Source organism: Anabrus simplex, chromosome 2 (assembly GCF_040414725.1).
Source record: "Anabrus simplex isolate iqAnaSimp1 chromosome 2, ASM4041472v1, whole genome shotgun sequence".
NCBI lineage: Eukaryota > Metazoa > Arthropoda > Insecta > Orthoptera > Tettigoniidae > Anabrus > Anabrus simplex.
Genome location: NC_090266.1, coordinates 977,479,144 through 977,494,843, shown reverse-complemented (window position 1 = coordinate 977,494,843; position 15,700 = coordinate 977,479,144). Strand labels below are relative to the sequence as shown.

General features: G+C 40.5%; 1 protein-coding gene across 3 annotated transcripts in view; it reads right to left on the bottom strand.

Moving 5' to 3' along the window:
- The window catches only part of Zw (glucose-6-phosphate 1-dehydrogenase Zw), a 320,290-nt gene that overhangs the window by 35,436 nt on the left and 269,154 nt on the right, over positions 1–15,700 (bottom strand). For all 3 annotated transcript variants that reach the window (XM_067141795.2, XM_067141797.2, XM_067141796.2), the window contains exons 7-8: positions 15,181–15,397; positions 2,423–2,628 (exon numbers count right to left, since the gene is read on the bottom strand). In XM_067141795.2, the coding sequence (XP_066997896.2) occupies positions 2,423–2,628; positions 15,181–15,397 (423 nt within the window). The remainder of the gene's footprint in view (positions 1–2,422; positions 2,629–15,180; positions 15,398–15,700) is intronic.

Genomic DNA, 15,700 nt, shown 5'->3' with positions numbered 1-15,700 from the left:
CAATTTTTCGTACGCTGGCCAAACTGGCCGAAGCTTTATGATAAGATATCTCGAACATGTAAATGCAGCCAAACACAAAAAACATTCTGCAATGGGTGCACACATGCTAGAAACTGGACACAGTTTTACAACTATTGAAAGGGATTTAAAGATTTTAAGAAGAGTAGAAAAAGGAAAAGAAATGACGGATTTGGAAAACATATACCTTCATTTAGATCAACAATACAACAAAAATAAAAACCTAAATGACGAAATTGAAATAAAGAACCCCATCTTAGTACAATTACTGGAACTAATACAAATGCTTAAATCAGATATAAATAAATTCTATAAACATTTTAATCCAACAAAAGTTAATGGCTTAATGATGCAAACAAACTCAATTCCTCCCCTTACTTCTCCTAGACAATCCCCTCCACAATCTACTGCAGCTATCAATGCACCGCCTACCTTAACTTCCCCTTCCCACTCCCCCCAAAACGTAAACTCATCCACACTCACTCATATAATACAAGAAGTGCAAACAGAACAACAAGTAGTTCTCAAGAGGCTAGGAGTAACACCAAACAATTACACAGTAGAAAGAAAAGTAAGTGACAATTCTTCCAATAAGAAGTTATACAGAATTATAATCAAAACCATAAACATATAATTCTTTTATCTTTCATTACAGATATACCAACAAGTCATTTTGGAACATACGAGAACATTTTAAATCCAATATCATATTAGAAAGTGTTTCATCAACAAGTTTGTTCACGAACAATATTATCCTATTGACACTATAAAATTAATGCCAATACATTTGTATAAATGTTACTCCAGCAATGAGAACAAGTCAAATGTCCATAACTTAGACAATTATCAACTGCAGAAAATTGTCAATATAGTTTACGAAGTTTTAACGACAATCATACAAGTTAAGCAACATAAATCAATACAATTAGCCAGATCTCACAAGTTTTTTATTTTTTATTTATTTTTTATTTTTTAAACAATTTAGAAGATGTTCACCAGATGAGTTTCATCAGTAAAATGTTAGACTTAGATAGATTTTAGACAAAAAGTTTTAACTTAAAGACATAATTTTATTGTTGTGTGACTTTTAAAATATTATAAGATTTGTCAATTAGTTTTATAGGAATAATCTTGATCCAAAAGAATTATTTCATGATCTTATACAACTTTAAGTGAATGATAGTTGGCTGATGATGCTCACGAAAAAGGAGCGAAACATGTACCATATAAACATCTTAATAAATATGGAAGTTTGTACTATGTTTTTATTGTATTGAATAGGTGGTAATTAACAAACTTATAAGAATTTGTATCACAAGTAGATCTTCAATACGGACAAAGAAGATGAAATTTATAACCTGCAATGCTCCCGTTAATACGCATATCTCTCGGTTTAGCACAAGTAAATAGTTTTATCAGCCCCCGTTACTGTATAATTATAATCTTAATTACGTGTGGTGTCAGATCTGTGGAATTCAGCTTAGTGGCAGATTAACTGATTAAATTTCAGGAGATTCCAGCCCTGGAAAAGAAAAGTTTGTCAACCTGTGACAAATGTTCGATACATCCTCTCGTTTAAATCTCACCCCCTCCAGAGCTTGCTGTTTGCTTGGGTACGCAGCTATTGGGGTCTACATGATTGAAACCACGGCTTATGGCTCAAGTCCAACTAGAGGAGATTCTAAGAAGTTTGGACAGAAATAAACATGAATACGGTACTTTCAAATATTGAATGTGACTTGATAGAATCTGGTGATGTTCTTTTAAGAATGAACATGTATTTCTTTGTTTAATAGTGTGTATTTATTCCTTGTTTAATAACTTGTTTTTTTCACAGGTATATTATAGTGAAATTATGTGTCTGGCAGACCTGAAAGATTTTAAGTTAACATTCCTTGCCATACTTCAAAACAAGTCAAGAAATTCTTCAGTGAGAACAATATTCATGTCTTACAATTGCCAGGGAACTCCCCTGACATTAATCCAATATAAAACTTGTGGGCTATTTGCATAAGGAGACTGTTCCACAAAAATGCGCATGATAGAGTCTCTAGTTACAGTGTGGTTTATGATAATGAACTTTTAAAGAATATGAGCTCAAAGCTTATGGACTTTATGTCAAACTGTATGCAGCGACTTATGAAACAGAAAGGAGGACATATTAGCAAATATCAAAGATATATTTTAGGTGAATAAATGCAAATAATATTTTAAAAATGTATGTTATTGTTCTGTTCTGATTAATTCATGCAGGACTTTAGTACTACTGGCTTTCATTTAGATCACATGCTAGTTTTCTGATTCTCACCTCTATTTAAACAGTGTCACTCTCATATGTAACCTTAGATCTTAGGCCCCTTTAAACAAGGATCATCATCATCATCTCTTACATAAGATGTCATACCTTGTATCTACTTCCATATGTTAAATCAAGCTCAGTCTCCTCCAGATCGAAAGTCATGCCTGGTGTCTTGTTCATGAGTTTAACATACACAGCTTCACCTGGCTGAACTCTAATCACAAGCTCATTTCTCTTTGCTTTACCATGGAAAATATCCCCAGGAACATCTTGGTACTGGATGCGAACCTCTGCTTTCCGTTCATTGAGTGCTACAAACAAATAATGAAATAAAGTTTGATACTGGCTGTACATACATCAGGAAGAAAACAGCTAATATTGTCTTCAAGGAAATCTTATTAATTAATACAACTTCCCCCATGAGGAGACTGCCACAAGGACAAAGTATATCAGCTACAAAATAATTATGTCTTCCAAGTCATTGGGAATTTGTTAGAATGTGCCAGATAGAAACAACAACAATCATAAGGCTCAGAAATAAATTTGGAACATAGCATGATGTACATCTCATCAGACGCTATATAGATTATCATAATAATAATGGCGTATGGCCTCCGGAGAGGCCTGGTGCAGGTCTTTTTTCTAGTAGATGGCCTATTAGGCAACCTGCATGTCTGTGAAGATGAGGGCCCTACCTAGGATGATTTCTAATGTTGAATACGCCACACACACCCAGCCCCCGAGCCATTGGAATTAACCAATTAAGGTTAAAATCCCCGACCCGGCCAGAAATTGAACCCAGGATCCTCTGAACCGAAAGCCAGTACGCTGACCATTCAGTCAATGAGTCGGACATAGATGATAATTGAGTATGGTTACTGAACCTAGTATTGTGGCGATAGTGATGTTGTGAAGTCATGTCCAGTTGAGACCAAGAGAATCTCACTTCTGTACAAGAAATTTAGGGATTGTGCCTTGAGCACCAATCATGACTCCATTGACAGAGATGTCGTATAGTTTATGGTTTGCCAGTAAATTGACTTCTTCTCTGCGTCCACCTCTTCAGGCTGGCCAATGTGCGACTCGAAGTGTACTGTGGGATCTAAGATCAATCCTTACTTGCTAGTTGGTTGAAAGGCTATTATGTCAATACGCCTGTTACTCCCATTGGTGGCTAGGCCAGAAACCTCTTAGTGCACTGTGAAACGGTGATCTCTCAGTGAGTTCGCGATCATGTGCCGTATTGAATGATGGCGGGAATTTCTCAACACCTCCCCATGAGAACAGGCACCCTGGACATGGGCTAGAGTTTTGTGCTCTCTGTGGCAATGCCGATAGAGGGTGCTGTCCTGGGACCTTCCCGACATAGAGCAAATGGCGCACAAATTTGCAGTCATCTTGATGGCCTCTCTCCATTCCACACAGGATAAGCCTCGGTAATCTCTTATCCATTTCTTCCCTGGCGTGTATTCCCAGAAGAGCCCAACGTCCTTTCTTTTATGCGGCAGCCCATGAAAGATAAGAAATACATCAGAAAAATTCGATCTGAGCTCAAGCGGTTAAGACAAGAAGCTGAACCTCATACCATCTACTCTCGTCCATTTTCCCCAGAGGAAGTACAACATGGCCTGAAGTCCCTCCAGAATGGTAAAGCAGCTGGATTTGACGGTGTATATCCAGAGCTACTGAAGAACTGTGGCCCTGCAACTGTACGCTGGCTGGTGTCCTTCTTTAGCAGTATACTGCACACTGGACGTGTACCCCCAGTATTTAAGAGGACCAAAATCATCTTGATATTGAAGCCAGGAAAGGACCCTTCTCTACCCCAGAGCTACAGGGCAATTTCGCTATTGTGTGTTACATATAAACTACTGGAAAGGCTAATTCTGAACAGGATAGCTCCTGCAATTGAACACCTGATCCCAATAAAGCAAGCTGGGTTCCGCCCCAAGAGAGACTGTAGTGACCAAGTCCTTGCCTTAACATCATATCTGGAGATTGGTTTTGAGAAGAAATTTTAAAATGTTTCTGTCTTCCTTGATCTGTCAGCGGCCTATGATACTGTCTGGAGAGAGGGTCTCCTCCTGAAGCTCATTAAGATTGTACCTTGTCTTAAGGTGATTACTCTCATTGATAATGTAATGAGAAATAGATTATTCCAGGTATTCTCTGAAAATTCCAGGAGTAGATTTCACAAACTGAATAACGGCTTACCGCAGGGTTCAGTCTTAGCCCCTATACTGTTCAATTTGTACATCCATGATATCCCAGAAACTACAGCTCGAAAATTCATTTATGCCGACGATATAAACCTAACAGTACAGCAATCTACTTTCAAGGAGGCTGAGGATATACTGTCTGAAGATCTGCGGATGATGGATGAATACTTTAGGAAGTGGAGACTTCAGCCAAGTCCTTCGAAGACGGAAGTAGCCGCGTTCCATCTCAACAACTTAGAGGCTACTTATCAACCTAGGATACGGTTCAGGAATCAACTTTTGAAATACAATCGTACACCAAAATACCTAGGTGTAACATTAGACAGATCACTGACATACCGAAGTCACATAGAAAAAACAGCCGCCAAACTTAAGACTCGGAATAACCTGCTGAGCAAGTTAGCTGGAACTTCATGGGGAGCTGACGCCAATACTTTGCGAACTACCGCCTTGGCCATGGTGTATTCTACAGCTGAGTATTGTGCTGGAATATGGTTAAATAGCTCTCACTGCAATCTAATTGATATCCAACTTCGCCAGGCTATGCGTATTGTATCCGGCACGCTACACTCAACTCCAGTGCAATGGTTACCTGTCCTTTGCAACATCTCTCCCCCTCATATAAGGAGACAACAAGCACTTAATAGCTTATGGTGCAGAATAGTGAAGAATGAGGCCCTTCCTATACACCAGGATATAAAGCAGCACACTACAACTAGGCTGAAATCAAGAAAACCAGCGTGGAAGACAGCTTTGGACCTCTCATGTCTTTGGTTCAATCCCAGGAATGCCTGGAGAGAAGAGTGGAGGATGTCATCACCCAGTGGCTTATGTGATATCTCCGACCCCAGCATGAAACTGGCTGGCTTTAGTCTGCTCCGTGCTGTTTGGTCAACCCCGAACAGGATCCGATGTTGTGTCGGTAGGACTAGCGCAGCCTTACATCTGTGGGAATGGGTAGATTCTCCCTGCTGTGACTGTGGTGCTCAAGTGCAGTCTATCAAGCACATAGTTCAAGAGTGCCCCCTACGTGCATATCCTGGCTCTGTGGAGGAATTTTTTGAAGTAACACCAGAGGTGATTACATGGATAAAAAAGTTGGACATTAAAATATAAAAGTGAAGTCCTGATGCTGTCACCAACTTGTATATTTGTATATTTTGTATTATATTTGTATATTTTGATTGTCATGTACACATCATACGCTAATAATAATAATAATAATTGATGACTGAAACTTATCTGTCTCATAGTAACTGTCGGACCTTCCTTACATTGGGAAGTGACTACTTTTGAACATAACTTGATCATTCATTTCTATACTTAGATCATGCAAAGAAGTTAGACATTCTTGCTTCAGGTTCTTAGTTGCATTAATGTAGCTATTAACTGCAAGCATTAATTTATTGCAAATGTTAATATGCTGCAATTTGGCTTCCCAAGTAGTGTGAAACATACCGAGGCCTTTATACTATCTTTCGGTGTACGCCATGTGATCCGGAATGTCTATTAGTAGTTGTAATATTTCTTTCACCGTATGTTACTGGTCCTCACCCTTGTGGAGTAAAGTCTAGGAGGAGGATGATGATGATGATGACCAATTCAACTAAATACACATGTGAAACAACAAGTTTTGTATTAATAGAAGATATCTGTATTTTAAAAATTCAGCCATACATACTATTACAACAATCTCACACAAACGTGGAGGTTCGAGGAAGAAGAGAGAAAGTCCACATGACATACTTGTTTTCAGAGCAACAGAAACACACCCATTCATTGCATATGATAAAATACTGGGCAAAAAAGAAAGCCAACAAATGTTGATTCCACGTGATCCTGAGCGACCTATTCACAAAGAAGATTACAAAATGAAGTCCCTGTTAGGTGTCTGTTTATGTTTGTATGGGCTGATCCCAAGAATCACCTTTGATATGGATTTCACCATTGTAAAGAACATTTATTAAGGAAGGTATAGGTGTATGAAACATTAATCTATGACAAAAGGGAGCTGAGCAATAACAATTTTTAGTGAGGGCAATCAAAGAAAAACCAGCCATCCAAGCACTTTCTTGACTTACACTATTTAGACCATCAATGATAGACGTAAGGTGCAGATGCCTTCTCTTACCTCAACCCTATGTGGAGAGGTATATTCTCTATTACATGTTTCTGTGGTGTTGGTAGTATAATTTGTTGTGCATAAATGAAGATGTGTATTAAACACAAACTGCCATTTCCCAAGCTATAGGAATTAACTATACATGGTTAAAATCCCTGGCCTGTCCGAGAGTCGAACCCAGGTTCCTCTGAACTGAAAGCCACTATGCTGACCATTCAGTCGAGGAGCCAGACTCTTGGTAATCCTACTGATTGCAGGAATTTTTGACAACAACTAACCATAACTTTTAACCAAGACATCCAGTCCATTTTTCTATTCTTCCATTTTCTTAAAAGAATTTTGTAGCATATTTAATCCTGACTATTTTCACTCAGATATATCTTTATAAAAAGTAGTTGATTTTCACCCACATTTCTGGTAACAGTGGGGAATTTTCACAGAAAATTCATCCTCACTCTCCAGAAAAAGGAAACTTTAGTCTGTTTGAAAGAGCACAATAATACACAACCAAGTTAATGAAACAGACATTTATGTTTACCATTCTATTACTGTACTGAAGCAATATCTTGGACATTTACAAAGTTTGTGTTTAGTGTTTCACGTCAAAACTTTAGTTCTTAGGTAAGATAAATTTTTTTTACCGGAGCCCAAACACACTCATCGACATCTTGTCACGATAAACTCAATTCTTTTCTAAAATGTCACCTCCTTTGGTTAGTCCTCCCCATGTCAGGGTTATGAAGGTCAGGTATATGAAACATCAATCTTTGACAAAAAGGAAATGAGCAATGACAATTTTAGCGAGGGCAACCAAAGAAAAACCAGCCATCCAACCACTTTCTTGGCTTATGCTATTTAGACCATCAATGATAGGCACATGGACAGAAGGTCGGATGCCTTTCCTTACGTCAATCCTATGCGGAGGGATGTATTCACTGTTATGCCGTTCAACGTTCAGCCTGCAAGCCTTGCAAATATCAACAAACCTTGTGAGCAGGTTCAGGGGAGAGGTAGGAAATTAAATTTCATTTCAAAGTATCATTTGAAAGTAAATTTTATAAAATAAAATTAGAGCAACAGAATGGGTTATTAGGCCATATGTATACAGCCTTTCACCCAGAGCATGCCATTTGGGCTCATCAGTTAGATCGGCACACCTTTCCAAGACACTTTTTGGCAGTGGCAGGCCATCTAATAGTCTCGCCACGTTAGCAAATAAGTTCAGAACATCCTCCTTTTTCACTGACCTCACATCCTAGCCCAAGCGCCCGGTTGGTCTTTAATATGCACACTGACGTTCCACTTCATACGTTAGAGAAATTAAAATTTAATATGTACACATAAGGTCAATAAATTCCAGTTGGCCCTTTTTGACATCTCCCTTTCCATATATGCCCTGGATATTTTGCAACTCAATGAGACCTCTTTGATGCCAGATCAAGCTCTGCAGTTTAGATCCTTTAATCTTTTTTGAGGCATAGAAATAGGAGTTAAAAAAAGATCTCACAGTTAGGCAACATTTATTTCTATTCTCAAATAACTTCACCGAATACCTACTTTTAGAAATCTTTACCCAGCTTTTTCTTTTGTAATAGTCACTATTTATTTACTTTCTAAAAAAACAATCTCTTCAGATTTTATTAAATATATCAGGTCTAAGTTTACTGAAAATATAATTCTCATATATATTATCATCAATCCTAATACCCCAAGAAAGAATCAGGATTTTAAACTTTTATGTGACTATCTCTGTGGCATATACATACTTTTCCATTTCCAACTTACTGCTATACAACACTACTCCTGACATATTCATCCTCTCACCTTCCCTCACTAACTCTCCCATCATTGAGCAGCTAACACATATTGGTAGTGACCCCGCTCCTGCCCTCATTACCCTGCCAGGAGTCATCCCCCATAAGTGACCCCCCCCAACCTCCTACCCCGAGTATTCCCCAAACTAACTGGCATAACTACCAGAGAACCATTATGCGAATACTTCAAAACTCACCCCCTCATACATCAGCACCCGCTCTTCATTCCCTCGTTTCCAAAATTGAACACGCTATTCTCACTACTATCACCCCTCCAAATCACCAATCCCACCCAAAGCCTTACGCCTCCCATAACTTGTGCATGATTACTACCACACCTATATTTGAACGAAGGACCCAACTACCCCACTTCTACATTGACACACACTATGTTGTGCTTGCACATACATTAACCCTTTCCTGCCCTTAGCGCCCGAAAGCACCCGACTGTTCATTTAGCCTTCCGGTCCTTAGCGCCCGAAAGCGCCCGGCTGCATTATCTGCATTCGTCTGCGATCTGTGCGATAGTTTTTTTATTTCTCTCATCAGAGAAGTGTTTATAAGGCATTTGTGAACACGCAGTGCAATCTACAAGCCTTAGGGAATAAATGAAGAGAGATAATCTGTCTTGACGTTGCCTAGGCAACGGTCTTGAACTTCCGCGAGCGCGGGTCAGCTGTTTCGTCCGTAAACATGGCGGGATTGAATATCGCGTGTATTGAAACTGAGCTGAATATGGGTGAAAAAAGTGACACAGAATCCTTGAGTAGGGGTGCAGGTGAATTTTTAATGAGTGAATAATGTATCAACGAAGATAACTTTAGTGATAACAGTGATATGAATGAAAACGAATATCGATAAATCGGACCTGATGGCGATGCCACGGCAATTCAGGTAACACAAATATTACGTTTCGTTACTCCGAATGATTAAATGGATGATGTTGAACCTGCGCATATTTCGGAAAGAGAATTAGGGGAAAGAGATTGTTTTTAGTTATGTTAGGAGGAGAAAAACTATTCAGTGACATAGCCTATTGCGCATATAACAATGCAGTCTTCAAACAGTCGCATTCCGGTAAGATAAAAACAGAATGGGAAGACCCTTGCCCAGATGAAATAAAATCTTATATACATGGGCATCATTCCACTTCCAAAATCACGTGATTATTGGTTTTGAGGGATTCAGACAACATGGGAATGTGACAAATGCAGACTGTCTCTGTGTCGATTATCACGAGGAGGAGGGGGGGGGGGGGAACACATTATGACTCAATAAACAGAGACATGGATGTGATGGTATATTTTCTAATGTTATTGAAAATTTGAATTGATTGTGACCAATAGTTTTTACTGTATTTAACTTTTTCTGAAACAATACGGTCTGTTTAAGTTTTTGCGAAATAATAGGTAGAAACCTGGGGATAAGCGGAGTGAAAATGCGGGTGGGAAAGGGTTAAAGCAATAAAACATAAACTCTGGACAGAAACATGCAATGACTTAGCTGACTTACATGAAACTCAAAAATTTTGGACAACTTTCCACAGACTTACTACAAATAATAGGTCTCTCCCTACTTATAATGAACCCTCCTAATCATCCAATTACAGATAAAGATAAAGCAGACTTATTCACTGACTCTAAAGTATTTTCTTCTTCCTGTGGTCCTAACTTTGCCCACCCAGATGAATATGTATGTCCAGTCAGATCTCCCTGAACTTCTTTTTATCACTTCCTCCAAGTAGATTATTCCCACTCCTTAAATTCCCCTATCACACTCAGTGAAATTAAACAATTTTTTGAAATTCAGGAAAAACATCTCTGCTGGTTCCAATCACATTTCATATCATCATATTCGCGAGGAAAGCAATGGCAAACTACCTCACTCCTCATCTTGCCTAGTACGCCTCATTTTGGTGCTGCCATTGGTTTTTGGGGTTTCCTTATAACCGCATAACCTTTGGTGGTGCTATTTGAGGATCCAACCAGCCTCTGGGCTGATGACCTAACAGACAGACAGATCATCATATTCAAGAAGCCCCTCCCATACTCATTCATCTAATAAGCATTATCTATACCTTCATACTACACATCGGTGCTTACTCCAACCACTGGTGTAAAGCCAATATCCTCCTCTTCCTTATGCCCAATAAATTATCCTCTGACCTCTATTCATACATACCTATAAGCCTCCTCTCTGAACTATCCAAGATCCTAGAAGGAAGACTGGGTAAGAGAATGTCCTCTAGTCACAATTCCCTAGGACTTGTACCCGAATCCCAAATAGGCTTCCATAACCACCATGCCATGCAAAATCAACACCACATCTCTGCCTCTCTCAACCCATTCCTTTGTCCCAGAAGAACTGCCAAGCTGGTATGCCTGAATGTAGACAAAACCTCTGACTATGGCATCCAGGTCTACTACACTGACTGACAGAGCAAATGCAACACCAAGAAGGAGTGGTCAGAACTTTATGCCAATTGCAGGGTAGACTGACGTCACTGAGGTATGCTCATGATGTGAAATGCGCCGCTGTGCTGCGCACGTAGCGAACGATAAATGGGACACGGCGTTGGCGAATGGCCCACTTCGTACCGTGATTTCTCAGCCGACAGTCATTGTAGAACGTGTTGTCATGTGCCACAGGACACGTGTATACCTAAGAATGCCAGGCCGCCATCAACGGAGGCATTTCCAGCAGACAGACGACTTTACGAGGGGTATGGTGATCGGGCTGAGAAGGGCAGGTTGGTCGCTTCGTCAAATCGCAGCCGATACCCATAGGGATGTGTCCACGGTGCAGCGCCTGTGGCGAAGATGGTTGGCGCAGGGACATGTGGCACGTGCGAGGGGTCCAGGCGCAGCCCGAGTGACGTCAGCACGCGAGGATCGGCGCATCCGCCGCCAAGCGGTGGCAGCCCCGCACGCCACGTCAACCGCCATTCTTCAGCATGTGCAAGACACCCTGGCTGTTCCAATATCGACCAGAACAATTTCCCGTCGATTGGTTGAAGGAGGCCTGCACTCCCGGCGTCCGCTCAGAAGACTACCATTGACTCCACAGCATAGACGTGCACGCATGGCATGGTGCCGGGCTAGAGCGACTTGGATGAGGGAATGGCGGAACGTCGTGTTCTCCGATGAGTCACGCTTCTGTTCTGTCAGTGATAGTCACCGCAAACGAGTGTGGCGTCGGCGTGGAGAAAGGTCAAATCCGGCAGTAACTGTGGAGCACCCTACCGCTAGACAACGCGGCATCATGGTTTGGGGCGCTATTGCGTATGATTCCACGTAACCTCTAGTGCGTATTCAAGGCACGTTAAATGCCCACCGCTACGTGCAGCATGTGCTGCGGCCGGTGGCACTCCTGTACCTTCAGGGGCTGCCCATTGCTCTGTTTCAGCAGGATAATGCCCGCCCACACACTGCTCGCATCTCCCAACAGGCTCTACGAGGTGTACAGATGCTTCCGTGGCCAGCGTACTCTCTGGATCTCTCACCAATCGAACACGTGTGGGATCTCATTGGACGCCGTTTGCAAACTCTGCCCCAGACTCGTACGGATGACCAACTGTGGCAAATGGTTGACAGAGAATGGAGAACCATCCCTCAGGACACCATCCACACTCTTATTGACTCTGTACCTTGACGTGTTTCTGCGTGCATCGCCGCTCGCGGTGGTCCTACATCCTACTGAGTCGATGCCGTGTGCATTGTGTAACCTGCATATCGGTTTGAAATAAACAACAATTATTCGTCCGTGCCGTCTCTGTTTTTTCCCCAACTTTCATCCCTTTCGAACCACTCTTTCTTGGTGCTGCATTTGCTCTGTCAGTCAGTGTATATAAATTCTGCCATCTCCCACTTTCTACCACAATCATCTGATTTATCCAAACAGAACCAAACTAAACCAAACCCCATGGCGCAACAGCTCCGAAGGGCCATTGCCTACCAAGCGACTACTGCTCAGCCTAAAGGCCTGCAGATTATGAGCTGTCATACGGTGAGCACGATGAATCCTCTCGGCCGTTATTCTTGGCTTTCTAGACCAGGGCCGCCATCTCACAGTCAGATAGCTCCTCAGGTGTAATCACGTAGGCTGAGTGGACCTCGAACCAGCCCTCAGATTCAGGTAAAAATCCCTGACCTGGCTGGGAATCGAACCTGGGGCCTCTGGATAAGAGGCAGACATGCTACCCCTACACAACAGGCCCAACACCATCAGATTTATCAGTAGCCCAATATTACACAGAACTGCCCAAATTATAATCCACTTTACACCCTCATACACCACCCAGATGACAGCAGGTCCCTCACAAGGCTCCCCTATCACACCATTTCTCTACATTACATTTACCCATGATATTCCTCACCCTAAAACTCCACTCTGCCTCTAACAGTATGCTGATGATTTAGCTATCCTAACCATCACTCATACCACTCTCTCCTTAACTGAAAAGCTCCAGTCATACCCATATCCCTTAGAAACATGGTTAAATTGCTGGAACATAGCCATCAATTCCTCCAAAAACCAAGTTATAGTCTTCTGAAAGAAATCCTGTCTTTTCGTCTAAGACACCGTGTCCCATTAATAATGTATGATACCCCATTCACAAAAACCAATCTCCTCAATTTCCTAGGAATTAAATTCCAGGACAACTTCCAATGGCATCTCAATGACATGTATAAAATAGACCTACAATGCTTCGAGTCCTCCATATTCTTACTGGTAACACGTGGGGCTCAAACTTTCCAAAATCCTAAACGTCCAGAAATCCTACATCTAACCCATCATAACATATTTCCCTGACATGGCTGATCACAAATAATTGGCATTATTTACATTTCCTTAAATTAGACCAACAAACACTGCGCACAACCATCCAAATCCCTTATGATACTCCATCCGCAGACTTTCAATCTTTCTACTCCTTCCCCACTATCATAAACCATATCTACAATCTCCGGTTACAAATACCCGACAACAGGTCTCCAACACAGAAATCCTATAATCAGTGAAGCTCTCCCCCTCGCTTCATCCTGCAATCATGTAGCTTCCTCATCCTGCTGCCACTGTTGCTCCCTCATCATGAACATTTAAAATCAAATCAACATTGGCAATTGTGGGATGCTCCTAGCAGCAGTGGTTCACTCTAATTGGTGTTTGAACTGATTTTGAAGGGCATCACAAATGTCATCAACAATCATCTTCACTTCACCATCACTGTCCATTCTCCATCTTCACACATTTCATGTATTGAAAATCATCAACAGAAATATTCTTTAAGAATCCAATTCCAATAGGTAGCTGCTTGGTTCCAGATATGTCATCTGTCTCATCAACAAAAACAGAGAAGGCATTGTACGAATTTGCTTCCGTAACCAGTATCTCTCATAATTCCTGTTCTCAAAATGCTTTCATTTTGAATTTGATGAGCCTTGTAATTTTTTATTTTTTTTTGCAGAATGGGAAAGATCTTCTTATAGTACATCTCCAGCTTCCAGGCAGAATTCTAATAAATCCCTTGAAGTGAGATACCATGAGATCCACAGAAAATAATGGTTGTCAAAACTGGTTCCAGCTATTTCTATTTTGTTCAGTCTGATGATGGAGACTACAATTATTGTTTTGATCAGCGACTGTGAGTTGACTTCCTTCATAGATATCCAGAAATATTTTTGCCTTTTCTGATGATTGTCTGTGCCAATTTGATTTTATATGATCTTTGGCGCTGGCATTGAAGTCGTTGTATTTTATCAAAGGTTTCATAATGAATGACCCTTGAAGAACTCTGTTAATGCTCGGCTTCAACAGAACACACATTTGACAACGGCACCCTTCAGTTTGCGAGAATAGCATAGCTACGTAAAATCATTTTTCAACCACAGGTGTCTGAATGCCTGGCTGGCTCCAGCTTGCAAATCCCCGTTAAAGTCGTTAGTTGTAGCCCATGATTTTAGCAATAATTTGTACTTAAGAGTGCCTCATATATTTTCCTGCATTAAGAACTTGCCAATGTCTTTTCTCTCACTTTCATATTTCAGAAACACATCATTACCTATTATAACAGTTGCTCAGTAACTTCAGTTTCTGACATAATCTGGTATGACATTAAACAATTGAATGTCAACATTTTTAGAATTCCAGAGGGTCAAACACATCCCTCCCCCACTCCTTGGTTCCCCTTGCAGGTGCCCATCAGTGTACACTATCACATTCAAATGATTAGCAGTTGTAAACTTCCTTATCTTCCAACTCCACATAAGTGACCAATTTTCTTCATTATTAGCATATTAGAACATTATCCATACCTCTTAACACTTGAAACAGGAAAACGTAGGTACCCTGCATTTTCTTAATCACTGACAAAACAACTGAAAATATATAAAATGACAGTAGACAACTCTGAAATTTGAAATGAACAGAAATTTGTCCCTGACTACTTTCTATTTAACAAACAGAATATATAAAATGTTTTGTTGTCCTTCCTCCCATCTTTGCATCATAGAATAGAATCAGTATTTTAGTTCTATTCATATTGAGGACCCAGTGATAGCCCTTAAGCCCATTAATAACAGACTCAATAATACAATTACATTCACCTCAATGCAGCTCTAGATTGAGGACAATTGACTTGTGCAATGGACAGGAAATCTGTGGTAAAACAATTACAATCCAGTCTAATACAATCAATTGGTACTCTACCTTTTCCACACCTCAGGATGAATGGTACACCATCCCATCTCTCATTTTTAATTTTCAGAACAGCCAAGGCATATGTTGGAGTTGTGGAAGAACGATCAACAGTTTTGTCATCTAAATATCCAAGTTTTGCTTCACCTTCTCCACTGGGATCACCAACATACTGTCCAAGGACTACATCTTCAATGCTAAGCTCTGATATGAAGCGCAACACTTTGACCTACACAAACATAAAGATTGCGTATGGTTAGATAAGTCATCCGGTCCTGAAAATTGTTACGTACTTCTTGCTGGATGCAACAGATGAAAAGAACAAAGACAACTATGAATGAAGAATGAATATACTTTATTCTAATATACAGATGATCAAGGTGGAAGAAATGTTGGATGAAGAAAACTTCTTTTTTTGAATATCTGAAGCCACCTCTTTTAAGTTTCGACTCAATTAATTTATAACTGTTTGGCTCTACAGTCTGCTGAAATTAACTCTGAGTTGCCAAAATGTCAGAATTCTGCCAAGGAA